The 20608-nt window shown below is 35.7% G+C and overlaps 1 protein-coding gene across 8 annotated transcripts in view; it reads left to right on the forward strand.

The window, feature by feature from the left end:
- GRIA2 (glutamate ionotropic receptor AMPA type subunit 2) overlaps window positions 1-20608 on the forward strand; it is an 86631-nt gene that overhangs the window by 58608 nt on the left and 7415 nt on the right. For 7 of the 8 annotated variants that reach the window (XM_030239556.2, XM_050973891.1, XM_030239554.2 and 4 more), the window contains exons 7-12: window positions 5482-5649; window positions 5929-6033; window positions 6701-6811; window positions 7940-8146; window positions 8640-9010; window positions 12997-13195. In XM_030239556.2, coding sequence (XP_030095416.1) covers window positions 5482-5649; window positions 5929-6033; window positions 6701-6811; window positions 7940-8146; window positions 8640-9010; window positions 12997-13195 — 1161 coding nt within the window. The remainder of the gene's footprint in view (window positions 1-5481; window positions 5650-5928; window positions 6034-6700; window positions 6812-7939; window positions 8147-8639; window positions 9011-12996; window positions 13196-20608) is intronic. The other variant, XM_050973893.1, reaches the window with a different exon arrangement.

A 20608-nucleotide genomic window follows, 5' to 3' on the forward strand; every position in this document is an offset into this window, starting at 1 on the left:
GAATTAGCACCTCTGATGACACTAGTGAGAAGATTGCTTCCAGTACAGAGCAATCTTGGGGGAGGAATTACAGCTCAGGAATCTCACTCCTATTAGAGTAGTAGATAAAATAGGTAGAAAGGCCAAGCACTTTGGGCTTTATAAATCTTGTGATCTTTGCTATATTCAGTTTTTAAAAGAGTGAAAGAAGGTCACTGTCTCCTATAAATATCCTACAGTGGGAGCATTAGGATAATTCCAGTGTCAGTCTCTGCTGGATGTGCCGTGAGCGTGTCTTTCAAATAAAAGTTAGACTTCCAGGAATTTAGGGTTTGGCAAGTGCCTGCTACTGGGCTAGCTGTTCTGGGTGTGCTCAGAAAGCAGCCTTTCTAAACCAAGCAAAGAGATAATTAAAACACATAAACATGTCAAAAAATCAGCAGATTTTCTGCAAAGCAGTTCTGGAGCTGAACACAAGTTTTTCTCAAGTGACAGGATGTTTAAGCTGTTCCTTGCATGTCATGCCAGTATGGCACTTCAAAGCAAAAAATGCCTGTTTGTTTAGGTTTTCTGTGCACACAGAGCACTGCAGTTGTGTTTGAATAAAGGCTGTTATTAAGTATAAGTTGATGTGACAGTACAACTTCGGGAAACAAAATTTAATAAAGATAGTATATTCATTAAGATATATAGGGCTTGATCTCTAACCCCATCTTTCCTGAGATCAATCTAATAATTTTTTTAAATGATCAGGTAATTTTACATTTTATTAATCTCTCTTCCCCTTTTGGTTAGGACTGGGATTGTTATTAAAATTTTGCAATTATTATTTCCAAATATCTTGTGTATGTATGCACTTATTCTTAGCTGGAAGCAAGTCAGTTGCTAAGACTGCCTATTTTCATGAGAGCATCATCCTAACAAAGAGGAAGAGCCCTGCACTGTCTTTTCTGGGCTGCCTGACCTCTATCTCACATTGCAGTATTTGAAACAGGGCCATAGGTAGTGAAGATGCTCGGGTGCTCAAGGCCCATTTGAGTTTGAATGCAACCAGCTCAGCACACTGCTGTGTACACACCCCCAGTCATGCTAATGCCTGCACAAAACAGGTGAGAACAAAGCCTGATTATGGGCACAAAGGCCATCTTCACTTCCAATTGCACGTATTTGTACAAGATTTGACAACGTCTCTTGTTTCTATTGGAAGTAGCTCTTTGCAGTTTCATGTCCTGTCAGGATGCTATGCAAGGTGCCAGGAGCTCCAGAAGGAAATAGCTATTTCCAATTGCTTAGGTAATTTTTTATTAGCTCTCTTATCTGTCAGACCACCTTCAAGCATTTTCCAAGGTGTGTGTAATACTGTCTGTTTCAAAACAGCTCCCAGCTACCTTAAAGACCTTTAAGAAAAAGGTGTCTGTCTGATGTTGCATCAGTTTGACTACACTGGAAGTGCAGGAGACAGTTGCCCAGTTCCTTCACTAGTTCTTGATAAGTAACTTTGGGCCTCATTTCTTTTTCCTTGTGTGTTTACATATGTATGTACCTATGCTTTATATGTAATTTATAAAGATGTAGGAATGTTTATATCAGTCTTTCTGCTTTTGGTGTATATAGTAGCATTCTAGTATTCTAGCATTTGTTGAGGGAAAAACGCAGAAAACTTAGATAAGAGATTTTATTACAGTTTTTTTTGTATATTTGCTGACATTGAAATTGTTTAAACATGAAAGTGGTGAAAGTGTGTTTAGACTCATTGGTTCTACCCTTCTGCTCTTGCAACAAAGAACATTTCCTGTATTTCCTCTCTCAGAATTTTACGGCTCTCCAAGAGAAAATACTTGTATCAGATTTTAGGGCTCCTTTCTCTTAGCCTCTGTTAGGGATGCAGTGTCCCTTCTGTGTTCCAGCAGCATCCCCCAATCATGGTGAGGAGCCTCCATCTGTGCCTGCTGCAGGCTGATTTCTGCCTTCTTGAGCGCTGCTGCAGCTGGATCTGCCATTCTGGCTGAGGTCGCCCTGGTGTCTTGTACAGCAGCACTGCATTCTTTGATGGAGCTTGTGGAGTCCTGCCAAAATTCTCCCCTTACTTTGTCTTTCTCTCTGTTGTGTTGGATTAGGGATGAATGGCTGGTTCACAGTCCGTCTGAGTGGTTTTAGTCTGTTACTAGTGAGTCTACAGTGTGAGCATCTGCACCTAAGGTGATCACCCTGGGTTCCTCCCTAGTCTCAGGAGTCACTGGAGATCAAATGAGTGAAATCTAAAGCACAATTAATTTCATCTTCCAAGAAAGTGTTTAACTGGTCAAACAAGTCACACCTTAGAATGCTTTTTCTCTTCTCTGACTGTAAAAACAAAAATATCTCAAACTCAACCTAATCTGTCAAGGATAGATTTAGATATTGCAGATATCCAAACCAAGAGGAAAAGAATTTGGCTTCTTGTGATTCAGAATATTTTCCTTTTTTCTTTTTTTTCCTTTTTTTTTTTTTTTTTGCATTTATGTCTTCACTTTTTTTTTTCCCACTGCTTAAGTTTACTCTCTTAATTATTTTAGATTTCTGATCATATCTCTCAGTCATGAGCATGTGGAGAGGCATTGAGTTAAATGCAGGTCTAACTTACCTTTCTTAAAATGTATTACAGCTTTGAAATATGCATATAACAGAATCTTGTTCTATTCTGGGGTAGTGTTCTGCAATTTCAGAAGATTCAGTTACTGATATGTAAAAAATAGAATCCTGGCCCTTTTAGCCAAGGGTTTCCAGTATCTCCTGAGTTGCTGGAAAATTTGAATTTACAAAAGGCAACATCTTGCCAGTTTTTCTTGGACAGCACATGTAATAACTTCTGCTTAGTCTGGGATGACTTTATTTTGTCTTTACTTTTAAAATTCATCTTTGCAGTTGCAGCTTACATATTTTACTACAGTCTATAGAGCATTTAAGTTGAAGGTAGAAATTTAAGTTAAAAATTTAAGTTAGAAATTTAAGTTAAAGAAAATTACATGGACATTGTGTTTTCTCTGCTTGGCAATTAAGGCATCTACTTAGATAATTTTATTTTTTTTTACATTCATGAAATCCATGTTTCATAGCAAATGGCATAAAATCTTTAGGCAATTTATCTTATCAGCTTATTATCCTAGTTCTAAAATTGTGAGATGCAGGATGGTTTTTTTTGCATATTCTTTGCCATGTTTTAATTAATGCAAGTGATTTTGTGAGAACTCTACTATAGCACCTATTTCATTTTCTAGTAAAGTGCTGATCTTATCATATAAAGTTGAAAGGAACTGAAATTATGTTGGGAGATTTACACTGCCATAAAACTGTAAGATGTAAGACCCCATCCCACTTCCACAGAATAAAGTTCCAAATAGTGCTCCCATTTATTTTAATAATGAAGATCAGAATGTGGATGAATCTCTAGGAAAACAAAGTGAATCAAGGCAGGGCTAATGCATCCTTCAACTTACAACCATTTTATTTGTTCTGCAGACATACACACACCTCTGCATGAGCAGGTTATTGGTCTGTCATTTCTTGTTTATGGTAATGAGTTCACTTTGGTTTAGTTTGTCAACTTTACATCAATTTATGAAGCTGTAGATAGTGTTAATGAGCCCCATGAAGGTTATTAGGAGCTGAAAAGTGTATGCACAATAAAGCAGTAAGAAATGATTCATGGCCTGCTTGGTTTCATGGCATCTCCAACAGTGCTTTTAAAATATTTTGAGATCCTTAGATTAAAGCTGTCTTAGTCTAAATTATATGTGTGATGACATGTATGCACATACAGATACTGATTGATAGGCAAAGCTCTACATAATCCTCATGGTATGATTGAGCTATGAATATTCAGGTCAGTAATTAAATACTATAGAAATAATATTCTTGAGATAATACATTAAATATATCTCAATGATCCAATCAATCATAGAATAACTGAATTAGATAGCATTATTGCATCTCAGTTCCAAGCTCCTATTTTCTCTGCTACCCTCTGTTTCGATGTTTGATGACAGTGCTGTGTCCAGAGTTTCTCAGAACACTAGTGTGGCACACTATGTTTCTGTACTGCAAAGAGCAATGTGTAAAGAAGTACTGCTGGGCAGGGTCCTTTCTTCTCCTCATCTCCAAATTCATGTACACCATTTAACCACTGCTGCTCCAGTAGGAGGAACTCGTGGTGACTCCAGCCAGTCTTTAACTTCATTCTTCTACTGTTCTGATCCCTTTAAATATTTCTGTACAACTCACTGAGAAAACTTTATTGAGATAATTGACACCGATCACTGAGCTTACTGATCTTTAAAAAAGAGTTCTACTTTCCTTTTCTTTCTTTTCTAAGGTCTGACAGTTGCATACAAAAATTAATCTCAATTCAGGAGCTTGCTTTCGTTACAATTACAAGAGGCTTCTGCATGACTTGAGCTAACTAATTAAAATTCTCATTAAGGTCTGAGCCATTGAAGCAAAGAGCTAATACATCATTTCTCTCCACTTTACAATTTATATATTTTCAGCATCTAATAGCCTTCTCAGGGATCATTCCATTCATTCATATGCCTCTAAGTAGTTATATTCTGGCCCATATTTCCAAAAATGGCTCTTATATTTGGCATAATTGCAGTGTTCCAGACTCAAAAAGCCCATCCAACAAAGTCCTCAGTGTATGTGCACATGTGGTTTCAGTTCAGTTAGTTAGCTGAGACGTAAAGTTTTCCAGTCACTGAAGATAAATGCTTTTGACCATTTAGCCCCAGTTTCTGATGTATGTGATCACAGGATTCCTCTCTGATGTCTCAGAAGCTGTAAAGCTCCTTATATTATGTCCGTTTGGGAACATGGGTCTCTTCCTCACCTATATTGCTCTTTGAGGAGCACCACTTGTTCCAGACAGCTCAGCCCCAAAACTGTTTTCTGTGGTGTTGACAAGGTATTGCATACGTGAAAGTAGCTACCCCCGAGATTTTATATTTAATGGGGAAAAGTAAAGTGCATCTATATACAAATAAATGCTCTTTGGGTTTGTGTGTATATGTCTGGGAGGAAATGAAGTCTCAAGATCTGTGAATAAATGCTTCTCCATGAAGAGTATAATCACAGGAACAACTTCCTATTTTTACAGGCTAGCTCAGGTTAAACATTGAAAATTATTTCTTTTTTTCCCTTTCACCTGCATGGACTTCCAGCCATATCTGCACACAGGACTATTACACAGCTGTAAGTGAGATAAAATGTGACTCACACTGAAAACATCTGTAAATCTTTAGCTTGGGTGTATTGGCACTGCCCCTAACCATTCTGATGAGCACTTGATGAATTCTCACAGATGCCCCTCCTTTAGTTACCCTCCTTTAGAGGGTAACTAAAGAAAAAATTGATTGATTTCAAGTAAATCTTACTGTCCTTTCTAGTGTTTAATGGATCACCAAGTGCATTGGAAGGTACAGAGAAGCTGAAGATGGTTTTTAATTAAATATTTTCACTTCTTTTCAGTATACCTCTGCTCTGACTTATGATGCTGTTCAAGTGATGACAGAAGCTTTCCGTAATTTGCGTAAACAGAGGATTGAGATCTCCAGAAGAGGAAATGCTGGAGATTGTCTTGCAAATCCAGCTGTACCCTGGGGTCATGGTGTTGAGATAGAAAGGGCATTGAAACAGGTAGCTTCCCTGGAGTGGATGCTGGGATGAGTGCATGTCTGAAGTTCTCTATAAATGCTTGAAAATATCTTCTAGTCTCCTAACCTTTCTGGACCTTGCTGGGAATAATGTGGAAGTGAAGTCCTCAGGAACCTGGCTAAGATAATATATTGCATATTAAAATGACTCTTACATTAATGTTTTTGAAATTTCAATAATCATTTGTGGAAATAAAAACCCCCATTTTCCGAAAAGAAACAAACTTGATTCTTCTACCACTTGCATCTTCATCTGTTCTAGGTTCAGGTGGAAGGGCTGACAGGAAATATCAAGTTTGATCAGAATGGAAAGAGAATCAATTTTACCATAAACGTCATGGAGCTCAAAAGTACTGGTCCTCGGAAGGTAATTTCAGTTGTCTTATAGCGTCTTTAAAGGTTTTACCATTCTAAGCAATGGGTTAAGGTAGGTACTGAAACGTTAATTAAAGCACAAGTTGTGATAATATTTATTTATAGGTGTATTCTACAGTGGTCTTGCAGAGTGAAGTAAACATTTGTAATATTTCTTTCTAACAAAAATGATATATTAAATTTGGTAAGTACTACATGAGTGTTTTCCTTTCAGTTTTGTGGATTAAACTTTTTTCTTTCTGATCTGAATTGCTAAATGTGAGCCAGCATTTGGAAAAATATTCTTCTGAATGACAAAAGCTGGGTACAGCTTTTTAGTGATGTTTTTATAAATGTGTTTTTGTTTCTACTGTAATTTCAAATCTCTCAGGGAAAAACAGTTTCTCATGTTTTTCTAATCTGGAGTATTTAAATTTTACAATGTGTGATGTTTATGCTAAAACCTGTTAGTATGTGAATAAGAATGGCATGCCTGTTCTAGAAAAAGTAATGTAAACAAAAGTCATTACTTCAATCTTTTTAGTGTGTGTTGTAGTCTTTCACTACATAAATAGAAATGCTTACAGTGGTAAATCCATAGCTGAAATAGTTCTCTATGAGCACAAATCAAGAAAAGTTCATATTCACTAGTGTCTGTGCATCCTATACACTCTCTTTAGATTGGATATTGGAGTGAAGTGGACAAAATGGTTGTGAATCCTCTTGATGGCCCTCTTGGAAATGAATCTTCAGGACTAGAGAATAAGACTATTATTGTCACCACTATTTTGGTAATTAACCTCCTATTTTGTCAGAAGACAGTCTGTCCAACAATGATTTGTTTCTCAACATTGTGTTAGTTTAAATGTACTGTCTTTTTATTATTTGAGGTTGTGAGCTGTTGCTTATTGTGATGCATAATAAAATTTAGAAATTAGGGAAATGTATGGGATTCAGCATGCGGTTTTGATTTGTAGAGGATGAATGGTCTTTGAACATCCTAGAAAGTTATGGTTTTTAAAACTGAAAATGGAAATTAAATACCTGCTTTCAAAGGAGAGGAACTTTCTGAGAGGCAGAGAATTTAGAGAATAGATTTTAGAGAATAGATTTTGACAAACAGGAAAGAGACTGGTTCTTATGCTTCAAGATTGTAGCTGCTATGGATTGGTGAAGTGTAAAATTAAACATTAAATATTGTATTCTGGTTGTTTAGAAAATTAAATTATATAATATTATAAAAGAGCATTTTTCTGTAAATTACACAGCTTGTTTATCAGTTTGAACAACGCATAGGTTAGCATAGGAATTTCTCTGGATGCAAGGACAGTCCCATAGCAACTGTGCAAAGAGGAAATACATTAATCCAACTTATGATTCATCACCAATTTTGCCAATGATAGAACTTTAGTGCATAGGTTTAGATATCTTACCTATTGTTTGTATCACAATTTAATAAAAATATAGCCTTGAGAGCCTCAAATGTTTTCTCAGAGAGAGATGTGGTTGTGAAATAGAAAATAATTTTCTTGTTTAAGACAGCAACAAAAGCAACTTAATAATTTTCCTTCTTCCATCCAAACTGTATGAGAGAAAGAAACTGATTTTGGAATTTACTCTTTCTTCTCTGAATGCATAACTCCTGTTAACATTCATGGTCATTATTAACATACTTCTGGGAATCACTGTGCCTGTAAGTACTGTCATTTGTGTATGACTCTGGAGAATGCAGCTTTTAAATGTGTTAGAGACACGTGCCACTCATAATTAACAGAATAACTAATGTGTACACAGCATGTACGATTCAGATGGTGTTGGCTCTCTTCTTTCACGTGTAAAAGGGAACATACCAGTCTGTGAAGTGTACAACAGATGCACCTGTCTCTGTCAAGTAGCTAAGGCAAGTTCTCTCTGTGCAGGAGTCCCCATATGTCATGATGAAGAAAAATCACGAAATGCTTGAAGGAAATGATCGATATGAGGGCTATTGTGTGGACTTAGCTACAGAAATTGCTAAGCACTGTGGATTCAAATATAAGCTCACAATTGTTGGGGATGGCAAGTATGGGGCAAGGGATGCAGACACGAAAATCTGGAATGGGATGGTTGGAGAACTTGTTTATGGGGTAAGAAAATTTTCTATAATAAAGCTATTAAAGATGACTAATGGAAAGAGTGGGATTTGGTTTCATTTTCTCTGTAGGGTGTAGGAAAGTTGCCTAATTAATTTTTCAGTAATTAATAACTTTTAATGGCATGAAAACTTTGAAAATAAAACATTAAATTACATTTCAAATGCAAATAAAGTTGGGAGAACGTGAATGCATATTTCATCCTTCTCACCAGGTGAAAAGCAAAGCACTTTGCTAAACTTTTAAATGGCATATCCTGTTAAAAGGGCATATGTAAAAACAAAAGCTTGGAATACACCAACCATATGGCTCTATGTATTTCAGTACAAGTTCAACTAAAAATTTCTGAAATTCTCCACAGGCTGTTCTCGGTGAAACAAATGTCTCTGCTGTCCTATTTTCTATTTGTGAAATGCCATAGAAACAAAACCATTTTTCGCTCTGTTCATTGCATTAGCTATTACTTGCTTTTTTTCTTCCTTTACAGAAAGCCGATATTGCAATCGCTCCATTAACTATAACATTGGTGAGAGAAGAGGTGATTGACTTCTCAAAGCCCTTTATGAGCCTGGGGATATCCATAATGATCAAGAAGCCTCAGAAGTCCAAGCCAGGAGTGTTTTCATTTCTTGATCCGTTAGCATATGAAATCTGGATGTGCATTGTTTTTGCCTACATTGGGGTCAGTGTAGTTTTATTCCTGGTCAGCAGATTTAGCCCATACGAGTGGCACACTGAGGAATTTGAAGATGGAAGAGAAACGCAAACTAATGAATCAACTAATGAATTTGGGATATTTAATAGTCTCTGGTTTTCCCTGGGTGCCTTTATGCAGCAAGGATGCGATATTTCGCCAAGGTTGGTTACTCACTCATTTCGACTTTGTGCATTTTTGGTCTCAGCCATCTCAGCCAGAAGAGGTTCGTGGTGCATATATTTTCATTCTTGGAGTGAAATTAATTGCAATGATTTTTCCCTCCCTAGAGTCACAGAAGTCCTTGAAGTGAGAGCACTTGTCTGTGACTTAGGGTCAGGATGTAATTGATCGACTTTGCCTTAATGTCGATCATAAATCTGCCAAGTGAAGTTATATACACCATGCAGAGACTGTAAAATGCATAAGGTTCACATCATTCCATGCCTTCTTGGAGGGGTACCGTGTTTTTGCTGCATATTCCCATTTTACAGTTGACAGTGCATATGGTTCACCACAACTGTAATGGGAAAAAAGGATAACAAACTAGTCACGAACTACAGAGGCAGCACTTTCCCACTAAATCTCACTGCATATCATAACATGGTTATTAACACACTCTTATTCCCCAAGAGAGCCTTGAACTGAAGTTAAAGTCCTGTGATGGCTCTAATTTCATGTGGGTACTTGCAAAAGACTTTTTCCATGGCCTGGTTTTAGAAAAGTCACAAAGGAAATGATGAAAATGAATCTGAAGTTTACAAGTGCTTAATTCCTCATGGATTTTCTTTTATTTTGTTAGGGACAACTGTAAAACACTTAAGTTAATTCCTTTGCAGTTCATTAAATATTCTATTTTGCCTGTGCACAAGTCACAAGTGGTTCTAGCCTTGATTCAGCGAAATGGTGAGTAGGTAGGTAAATAGCTGCTTGCTGCTTGAAGGAAATACAGTAACAATTTAAATAGGGCAGCCAGGTTTAAGGAAATCAAACCAGAGGACCTAGTTAAAACTGCTTATTATAATTACTTTTCTTATAAACATCCTGAAGTAAGGCAGGGAACAGGTCAAGTTCTAGTGGGTCTAGAAGGAATTAACTAGTGGTTAGTGGTCAAAATAAACCAAACCAAGGGAGCATTTCTTAGATATTAAGTCATGCATCCCAAAAGGCGACAGCAGGTTTTCAAGTTGTTCTACCACAGAAATTACAGCATTTATTGTGTGAGAACTTGAGCAATTCTCTGTAAAGGCTGCTGTATCACAGTGGGAGATGCCAGCCTTTATGGTGAAAGATGCAATGCATTTGGCACGTAACCCAGCAAGAACTGTGTACAAGAGACAAATCAGGGAAGAGGGCAAATGGCTGCCGATGATGAGAAGTTGTGTAAATTTCACTCTTGTGGGGTTTTTGTATTAATTACACACTTCAAAGTTGGAGTTGCCTGCTAAGTCACATATTAGTACAATTTTTTTTTTTAATCAAGGCTGTAGTAGAATTATGATCTTTTTCTTGTTATCATTATTATTCTACTATCTATGAAAGCATATTATTCTACTATCTATGAAAGCACAATGATTGTTTTATATGGTTTGATAGGTTATGAAAGGTAGTGCAAGAATACTGATAGAAAATGTTCATCATAAAAGGTGCATGAAACTCAATTTTGGATATTCAATATTTAGTTTCAGTGAAGTATTTAACTTTTATTTCATAATTTTGAGGAAGGTGGTTAGTTTTTATATTATCTGTTTATTATAAAAATAGAAAAGGGCTGAAATACACTTCCTTTTTCTGGTTTTGCACCAAAACATTTCGCTATGGAATTTGAACTGCCTGCAGTTGAATCATATTAAATATAGAAAGAACTATCTTTAGGCATGAACAAAATACCTTTCTGAAGGTAATTTTGCATTACTGCAATCATTTCTCTAATAAAAATGACAACTACTCTAAGATTTTTAGAGGAGACAGGTTACTAGGTTTCCCTGGCTCTGGAATAGAAGGTAGTGCTGAGTAAGACTGGACCACCTGGAAATGGTCTGTAGTAGCAGTCCCAGTGTTGCCTCATGGGTAGTAGTGGAACAAAAGAGTAAAATAATATATTATGTGATAATTAGAACTTAAAGCAAAGTTTTCCTCATCTTTTCTGAGATGTGAGTGTGCTCTCCATTCTGCCAGATAATACCTTTCTAAGTACAAAATATGGTGCACAAATTTATGTAATTTTTACAGACATTTTCATTTTAGTACTTAAAGGTCTAGTAAATTAGGGGTTTCTAAAGTATGGGTTCATGCTAGCGCATTTTAGAAACTTTTCAAAATGTACATAAAAAAAGGAACTACTCATTTAACTGTGCCAGACTGCCTGGGGAAGTTTTGAATAAATGTGACACCCCAAATAATTTTACTTGTAAAATGCTATGTGGGAGCATAATTTTTGCATTGGTATTGAGCTTATTTTTTTTTTCCACACAGTCAGTGGCAACTTTGCTCACAGATCATGGACATTTGTAAATTTTTGTCATTTACAGAGGGTGTCATCAATATAATACAAAGTGCCATAAAACTGGCAGTTATTAAATATACATTGACAGATTTTACCTTGCAAATACCCTGTATAATATATTCAATATATCTTATATCTCAATATTTCACTTGTAGAATTATTTTATCTTCCACTTACCTCAATTTTAAGTATGTGGTGTTTTTTCAAAGGTGACAGAAAGCATTTTTGCAGAATATAGCTCACTTTAGATTGAGCTTGAAATTTATTTTTTTTTTCCCTGTGGTCCTTTGAATAACATATGTTGGGCCTTATCTGACTTAGTTTTCATGTAGTAGAGTGAATTAGTGAGTCTGTTGTGACATGGAATAAATCTTTTAATGTCAGAATTATGACAGAGATTTTGTGCAGTAGCAATTAGAAAAAAAATTATTTGGCCAGAATTGGTTCTTTTTAATTTTGTTCCTAGATTGGTCAATCCACTTTGCATAACTATAATTTTTAAATGTACATATATCTATATATAGTTATGTCAGAATTAGTTTGTGTTCTCATTCACAGTACAGTAGGCTGGGTGAGCAATTCCTAATTTGGTTACTTAATAAAGAGAAGACACACACCAAGACTTTCCTAAGTTACTGCAGTGCCCTAGCACTAGACTTTTAACTACATGCATATTTCTGCCAAATAATAGAGCATATCTCCAAAGATTATCTACTTCTTCCTATAATGTCTTGTTTAGAAACAAAGTGGTAATTAATTTCAGACTTTAAAGGATCAGGAAAAAAAACCCCAAGGTTAACAATAATGTCATATCAATATTTCTCTTATATTAGTTTTCTCTTCTTGAAAATTGCTGAGTTGAGTTGTGAGTTTTATGCTGTTTTGTATATTTTCTTGAGTTCTCTTTTCTTCTTTCTTCTTGAGCAGGAGATGCAAAACACAGATCCATAAGAGCCCACCTGCTGCTGTTATAAACCTCAGATTATTATTATTATTATTGTTTTAAAAAATATACTTTCTTCACCATTTTTCTGTATTATCACTGATTGTTTCATGTCCAGTTCTCAGTTTGTTAAATGCCTGTATCTTTCAAAAGTCGTGTGCACTTCTTAGCCTATAGATATTCCCTGGGCAAGCTTTTCTTACAAGTAATGCTGTTTGTTTCTCAGTACAGACTGTGCACAGCAGCATAAGCCATTGTTATGTGGAAATCAGTCTTTGTCTGAATGTCTTAGGAAAACAATCAAGGCCCTTGATTTTAAAGTGCATACTGGTTTATCTGCTGATTTTGTTTAGTCCTCATCATAATGTCACACAAAATCACTTCAGAGGGAACAAAAAATTTGTGTTAAATATAGCACATTATGATGGAAGCAGTTTCCTTCAAGAGTTGTCAAAACTTTGAAGAACTGGATCACTAAGTTCTTGCCAAAGTAAACTCTGGAGTCCTGATTTCAGCAGAGTCCCAGGAGATCCAGTGGAGAATGCCTTGATTTCCCATCTGATGCGTTTGCAGAGCTGGACTCTGAGATAGCCTGAAATGCTTCCCTGTATTATACTGCACCATTTGCATAAAACTGATAACCTGTTCCTTTTTTGGGATTTCCATTTCACTTTACAAATCCATGTCATGCTTGTTACTAGATCCCTGTCGGGGCGCATTGTTGGAGGTGTGTGGTGGTTCTTTACCCTCATCATCATCTCCTCCTACACGGCTAACTTAGCTGCCTTCCTGACGGTTGAGAGGATGGTGTCTCCCATTGAAAGTGCTGAGGATCTTTCCAAGCAAACAGAAATTGCTTATGGGACATTAGATTCTGGCTCCACTAAAGAGTTTTTTAGGGTAAGAATCTCTACTTTTTAGATTTTTTTTTTTGATTGTTTTAAGTAGGTCTTCACTCATGCAAATGTGTTTTCCCTTGGCTTTACTAAAAGATTGCTATGAAAGTGGGATTTACACAGCTCAACTCACAAATATAAGTGGTCCTGTTTATTTGTAATTGCTACAGTTTATTTTTTATATACAAATATAAGGGTCTTGATATAAATATGCAAAGCAAAATTCCCTAAAAAAATACTCCACTATACAGTGAAAAACAAGGTATGTTTGAAGAAGGAAGTTGTTGTCATTCATCTGTTTAATAGCTCTGCTATATTTTAGGTACCCATACAGTGAATAAGAGCGTGGGAAAGGTGTATATTCATGTCTTTATAAGTATTCTACATGATTTTTCAAGCTTAACAATGGGGAATGGGATATAATCCTTCTGGCTGCTGAATATACATGCCTGCTTTTATATATAGAAAACAGTTCTTACTTTGCATTACATTAATGCCTTGGAAGCCTGTCAGTCCTCACCCTCTACCTCTGGGTATTGCAATTTTAAAAATACATGAAACTTTCAGTGTGTGAGTCTTAGGCTGCCCTTGAGACATCAGCTAGCCTGGTGAAATCCATCCAGCAAATGAGTGAGAGACTAAGACTGCTGACAAATAACCCCAGAACAGCCTTGCCTTCTCTGTGTGCTCTGTGTGTCTCTCACTCTACGAAGAAAGTGCATCTGAAGTACCAAAATAGAAAGAAACTTCTGTTTTCATGGGTTTTAGTGCATGATGTTACATTTAACAAAATATATTTTAAAATAGTTATAAATAATTCATTTACATTTCAAGAATACACTGACATGTGAAAATGAAATAAAGCAGGTTCTCACAGAAATTTTTATGTACTGTATAATTAGAGCAGTAACTGCTAGATTATGGTTTTCACTGGATCCTGTAATGCATACTTAACTGGTAATGGACTAAATAGCAATCATACTCTTCTCAACTGAAGATATTTTCTGATTCTGAAGATAGGTTCAGTAATAACACCTGCTGCTGATTGCATTCCTGTTGGCTAAACCAAAACTAAAATCAGGTGTAGAAGCTGGTAAAAATGAGATTGTGTTTGTGCTAAGAGTATTTAGAAGCATTTAGAAGTTACAGGTATGTTTCTGGTTTTGTGAACCTAAACCTTTTAGAATATAGCTTTACTTGGGATTGAATGTGAATTAACAGTAGGTCACGTCTTCTGAATAGTTTGTCTTAGAGATTTTTAAGTGTTTCTTTTTTAAACAAAAAATATTTGTATGTACGTGCATTAGTATCCAGTTGTACTCCTAGCACATATATATATATTTCCACTTTTATACAGCTAGTGTTCCTGGTGATTGCTTGAGCATTAAAAGCTTACTTTTTTAAAAATTAGGTAGAGGTTTTGTGAGGGTATATTCTTCTTGGTTAAGTTATCTCTGGTTATCTTCTTGGTTAAGTTATCTCTGACTCTGCACAAACAAAACTCCAATGATCTCTGGAAATTTATACTCGGCAATTTCTATCACAATTTGCTACATTATGTGCAAAACAACTTCTCAGCCTGGTGCATCTATGTACTATTTGCTAAAAATCCCTTAAACTTGTCCAGTTACTTTTGAAGAAATAACAACTGTCAGAATTTCTTTTTTAAGAGGCCTGAAACTCAAGTTCTGAGAATGATGCGCTCTTCTGAAGACAATGTGAAAGGAATCTCTAGCACTACTAAAATTTCACCCACAGTATATCTGTATTCTGACCAGATTGGACTGGATGTGTGATTTTTATATGACCATAAATTAGCACTCAAATTCTTTGAATAGCTGAAAACAACTTGAGAATATTTTTAGCAGCAAGCTAAAATGGTCTGACTTCTCTGTCACTCTCAGAAATTAAAAAAGCATATGGGGTTTTTCAGTCAGTCTGTTTTCAAGAAGTGGTGTTATTTACAAGTTTGTTTTCTATTGATGGAATGTGTACTGAATCTTTCCTAGCAGAGCCCTAATTCCTGGGCCAGCACAAAATAAAGGCTACTTGGGTGCTGGGGATGAGAACGGTATACTGAATTATCTTTGCTACTAAAACATGTTTTGTGGTCATACATTACACAATCAAAGAAGATATGTTTCACAGTATTTATCAAAAAGGAACTCTCAGCAAATGCCTAGATGGCAAAAGTTAGCTTTTATATTCAGAAGAGGAAAAATCCTCTTCTGAATATAAAGGTATGCAATGTTAAGGAAAGAGGTGAGATCAAGCCTTAGTCTAGCTCCTGTGACTGCTCATCACATATCCAGCAGACAGTAGGCATGCAAGCTAGTCCATATCATTTGGGGATAACATGCTTGGCATTCATGAGGAAAAGATGTGTTGCCTTTGCACTTTACCCCAATTTAGGTAGGTTCCTTATCTTTAAAGGTAGCATGGACCAGTAGGAGATATTCTTGCCAGCAGTGTGTAAAGCATCAGTTGGCTCTGTATCAAGAAACATAACTGAGAAAAAGGAACAAAAAAGCACTGTGCTCTAGGGTTTCTAGTGCTACTTTAAGATGAGAAGCAGAAGTTTGATGCATCCTATACAGGAAATACTAGTACAAAAATAATGGATTTTTAAATATTTATAAAAGAAAAAAAGTGAAAAATAAAAACTATTGACACAAACATCAGCAAGATACTATTACTTGTTAGTAATAATCTTAGAGATAATTTTATAGCTATAAGTCTACAGAGACAGATTTTTTTCTGCAATGGCACATCTGTCAGGTCTGTGTAAATACCAGAATGTGTAGTAGCTTTCCTCAGGAGATCTCAGAGTTGGCACTAACAGAATCACAAGTACAATCCAAGTCTAAAGAGCTCTGTTCCGCTGAGTTGGGATATTTACCACTTCTGATATTTGCTAAAGCTTCTACTTTATAGATAGTACTTGTAGAGTTTTTAGTGCAATTGAAAGCTAAACAAAGGTATATATTGCATTGCTTTTGCATTTTCTTTTGGGTTATGGGCAAAACAACGAAGCGTGTGTGGCCATGGTTTCCCCAAAACACATCATTTTTCCCAAATCAGTAGTAGATTGTAGTGGTGAGAATTCAAGTAAGTCTGCAAGCACCACTGGGAAGACTCAGGAGTCCTTTCAGTTGTTCTTGTGCAGGTGCATCATCACCTCTCTGATTGCTGGGACTACTTGATGGAGAGGTAAATGGTGGGCAGTGCAAGGTCGTCACTCTGGTGCGTCCTGGTGGCACTGTCCACAGTCACACACTGTCCTTGTCTTCAGTGATTTCCCAGTTGGTGCGTGCACTAGCCAGGGCACAGAGCTGAGCTTGGAAGGGGAGAGAAGTCACTAACCCAACAAGACAGTTTTCTGCTCACCTGCCCCTGCAGAAGCAAATTTTAAAGCACTGTCTGTATGCCTTAACTCCTGAAGTTGCCTCGCTTACTTTCATGGGCTACGGTACTGGAAGAAAGAATCCGAGTAAGTATGCAAGCATTCTCTGGAACATTTCTGTTCTTTTCACCTGCTTGAAGGCATAATGAAAATTAATGCCAAAATGACACAACGAGAACAAAAGTTAATTATTTTTATGGTTCAGTCATATTTTTGCTGTATGCCTAGCTCTGTTCATTAAAGATATGCACAAATTGGGGAGACAAATGAAATCAATCATCCTACCTCTTTTTCCGTTCCAGAAGATGAATTGTAACTAGTCCTATAAGTAAGGTCATAAAGCATCTCAAAAAAAAAAAAAAAAAGATGTGCAGAGCAATAACTAGATAAATTTACTGTCTCCCTGCATTAGTTTTTATTTAAAGTATCTTCATATGTAGCTATTTTTCAACCAGCAGGTGACAGGGACAGACCAATCTGTTTCATTGTAACAGTTTTGGTGGCCTTTAAGAATAGATCCTCTGCCAAAATGAAAGCAGCAGAACTGTTCCATAACAAAGAAGTATACTTTACCTCTCACTGAGAAGACTGTTCAAGAGATGCTTATTCTTGCTGAAGAGGCAAGAGTTACAGAATGAAAAGGTGGGCATTGGAAACATGCTGGAAGGATGACAATCCTGTAGAGAAATCCTCTCACATAGTGGAAGGCCAGAAACAAACGTAAGAGCTGACAGGACATCTTGAGTCATTTCTCCTGCAAAAGTGTTGTCTGTTGGGAGGCACAGAAAATTTTTCCATGAGGAAAATAGCACTGTCTTTTCCGAGTATCTTCAACAAAGTCCATTGCCTCTACTTTCATACATATTTTCTAATATTTTTTAATTTGTAAAAATATTTACGTTAACAATTGCATTACAAGAGGGGATGCAAAAAAAAAAAAAAAAAAAAAAAAAGCATACTGAAATTTCTAAAAGAATAAAAAACCAAAACCACAGGAAGTCTTTAGTGAGAAGAAACATGGGGTTTTTTTGTTTTCTATTAAATTGAAGTAAAAAACTATGAGTCATATCTCAGCCTCAATTTTTGAAGTGTGAGATGTAGAAGAATTATAGAACGTATTTTTGCAGATTTTCAATTCGACTGGCTCCATAGAAGCCTCTAAGAGGTGAAGGAGTTAAAAGGCTCAGCCTTGAAATATCCTGTAACATTTACCATAGACTGATTGACACCTGAAGAGGCAGAGAGGGTGTAGGACTGGTACTTCATGGATCTGCAAAGCAGATGGGGCTGGAGAGTGTGGGTTTGGCTCTTTAGTTTGACAGGAGGAAAAGATCCATAGCTAAAATAGTGAGGAGAGTCAGATCTGAGCACTGAGTTTGCACCCAATAGCACATTACTGAATATATGCTTGTACTTTTCTGTGATAGACAGGATTCGTGACTAATTTTCACTTGTCTCTTGTTTTTTGAGGCCCTTGAAGAACACAGAAGAATTTATTTAGGCCATTTTGAAAGTTATTTTAAAAGAAAGAATGCAGTAATCAGTACTTTCTTTTTCCCTCAAAGCATCTCTTGTTATTTTTCAGGTTTGGTTTTTTTTTTCTCTCTCTTTCCACATTATATTTGCTATGGTTAGAAACATCTTTTATTTTCTAGAATAAATGTATTTATAACTAGTTTATTCTCAATTTTTACAGTATTTTATAATTATTATGTAGATTTTTTTCTTCTCAGTGTTTATTTTCCTGATGTATTAATCCTGAAGGAGCAGAAATGTACGTTGTTTGCCATCCAAGACCTTAGTTTGCTTTGTAGAAAGGCATTATTATTTCTTTATCTTTTCCAGAAATAATTTTCTCCCAATTCTATCACACTGTTTTCTGGTAACCATTTTGATCATAGTGACAGATCTCTGTTTCTTTTGGTTTTTTGCCAACTGATTGTTTCCAATTTTATGCAGATTTTCTTATTGCTCCCAAATTGCTGGATAATGCTTTTGAACTAGAAAGTTTAATTTCTATAATTCTAGTGATCAGAATTTTCTACTTTTCATATATAATAAATAAATAAATATTTTTTCCATAATCCATGTAGTGACATCTTCATTTCCTTTCCTACTAATCCTAGTATTTTCTTTCCTGTAATGTTTTCACTTTAAAATGTCATCTGAAGCTGTGCATGCTGCACAGTATTTAAACCAAGAGCAGTAGTTTGAATGCTTTTTCATTCCTCAGTCCAGGCAGGATGTTTATGGTTCTAGACTCCAAGAACAGCATTTGCAGCTCTCCACAGGTTTGTGACAGCTTGAGAAAGCACTTTTGTGTTTTGGGATTTAGTTCATTCCCCCTCTCCCAGTATGGGTGCAAAGAGCTCTTTTTCAGAATTGTAGAAATTAGTTTTTTGTGACATTTATCTGAGTTTTTAAACAAATGACATTGAAGTGATCTGCTTTGATTTTATGCTGAATGATGGGGAGGAATTTCAGTTCTGATGAAACTGAAATTAGTAAATCTCAAAGAAGGAGTCATTTCAGCAGTTATTTTAATGGAAATTAATTTAATTTAAATTATTTGGGAGCATACCTTCGTTAGAACAGCCTTGGTCACTTAACCTAAACCACATGGAGAATATGATGATTATATAAGGTCATTTTCCTGCACATTTCTGGAGAAAATTATTTTAAGTAAACCTTTGAGGAATTAATTAATGAAGTAGAATGTTTTAGATTTTTTATTAGTAAGACCTAATATATTAGAGATATTTTTGGTAGCTCAATTAAGTAAAGGAAACTGAATTGCCATAAAACTTCATCTTAAGGAGGTATAACTAATTTTTACTGTTACTGAATAAATATATCCATATCTTACAAAATTTAGAACTTATATTTATTTGAATTTGCCTTAAGTATTCACTCAGTATAGACACGGAGTTTTAAAGTACTTAAATCTTCAGCTAATTAAATTAGAAAAATAGTTCTGTTCTTTTCTGTGGTTGGTTTTTTGGTTTTTTTTTTGACCTATTAATATTTGATTTACTGACTAAATTAACAAGTTTTGGCTTTCATTACACTTTCTGGCTACTAGTGGCATTATGACTTTTGTTCAGTATGGAAGGTCAACAAGATGGTTTTACAAATCATGTTTGAGAATTGGAGACCTGCTCCCACAGTTCAAGATCATCATCTAGTAGAATGTTAGTAGTTTGAGGAGCTATTTCTGTCAAAGGCATATTAATTACAGTGCCCCAGTTTTAAGCATAATAGGTCTTTGAATGTCAAATTAGAAAAGTTAGCTGATGACCCACAAAATAAAGTTTATAAAGCTTTGCATAAATTAATTTCCTAATTAGTTTCCTAATGAAGGTAGTAGTCTACACTGGAATTGGATGTGTTCTCTGTAATAATAATCATAAGATAAATTTTAGATATAACAATACAGTTATCCCAATATATTGTAATTATGTGTAGAATAATTATTATTATTTATTAATCTATATTAATTATGTACTTACAATTTTTAAGTTTATTTAATGAATTTTATAGGGTTGTTGATATTGCTTTCATAGTCAAAACGCCCAGTGGTATCATGATACTTTTTAAAAAAGGCATCAGTTCCTGGGACATTTTTGTATCAGTGTATTGCTGTAGAAGTCATTAGTAACAGGACAGAAAATGTTCATTGTGAGTATTAGTGTCTTGTACTGCCACGTTGGTGTTGATTACAAAACCAAAATTATAATTAGCTGCTAACATCTCATGCATACACTGAGTGTCACCTTGCAATAGCAATCAGCCACAGTAATTAAGAGCAAAGCAGGTCATTTCCATCCTCTTGCATTCTTGTAGTCACTGTGGCAGTCTCGAATGGTCCTGTAATTTGTAGTGCATGATAACAAGTGTGGAAGCCCAGCTTGCACACAGGGCATTCTGTGTGTACATAGAATGCTAGATGGCCTCTTAACAGTGGCATATTCTACAGCTCTGCCTTGCAAATAAAGATAAATTCTGAAAATAATG

Source organism: Serinus canaria, chromosome 4 (genome assembly GCF_022539315.1).
Source record: "Serinus canaria isolate serCan28SL12 chromosome 4, serCan2020, whole genome shotgun sequence".
In the NCBI taxonomy this organism is placed as follows: Eukaryota; Metazoa; Chordata; class Aves; order Passeriformes; family Fringillidae; genus Serinus; species Serinus canaria.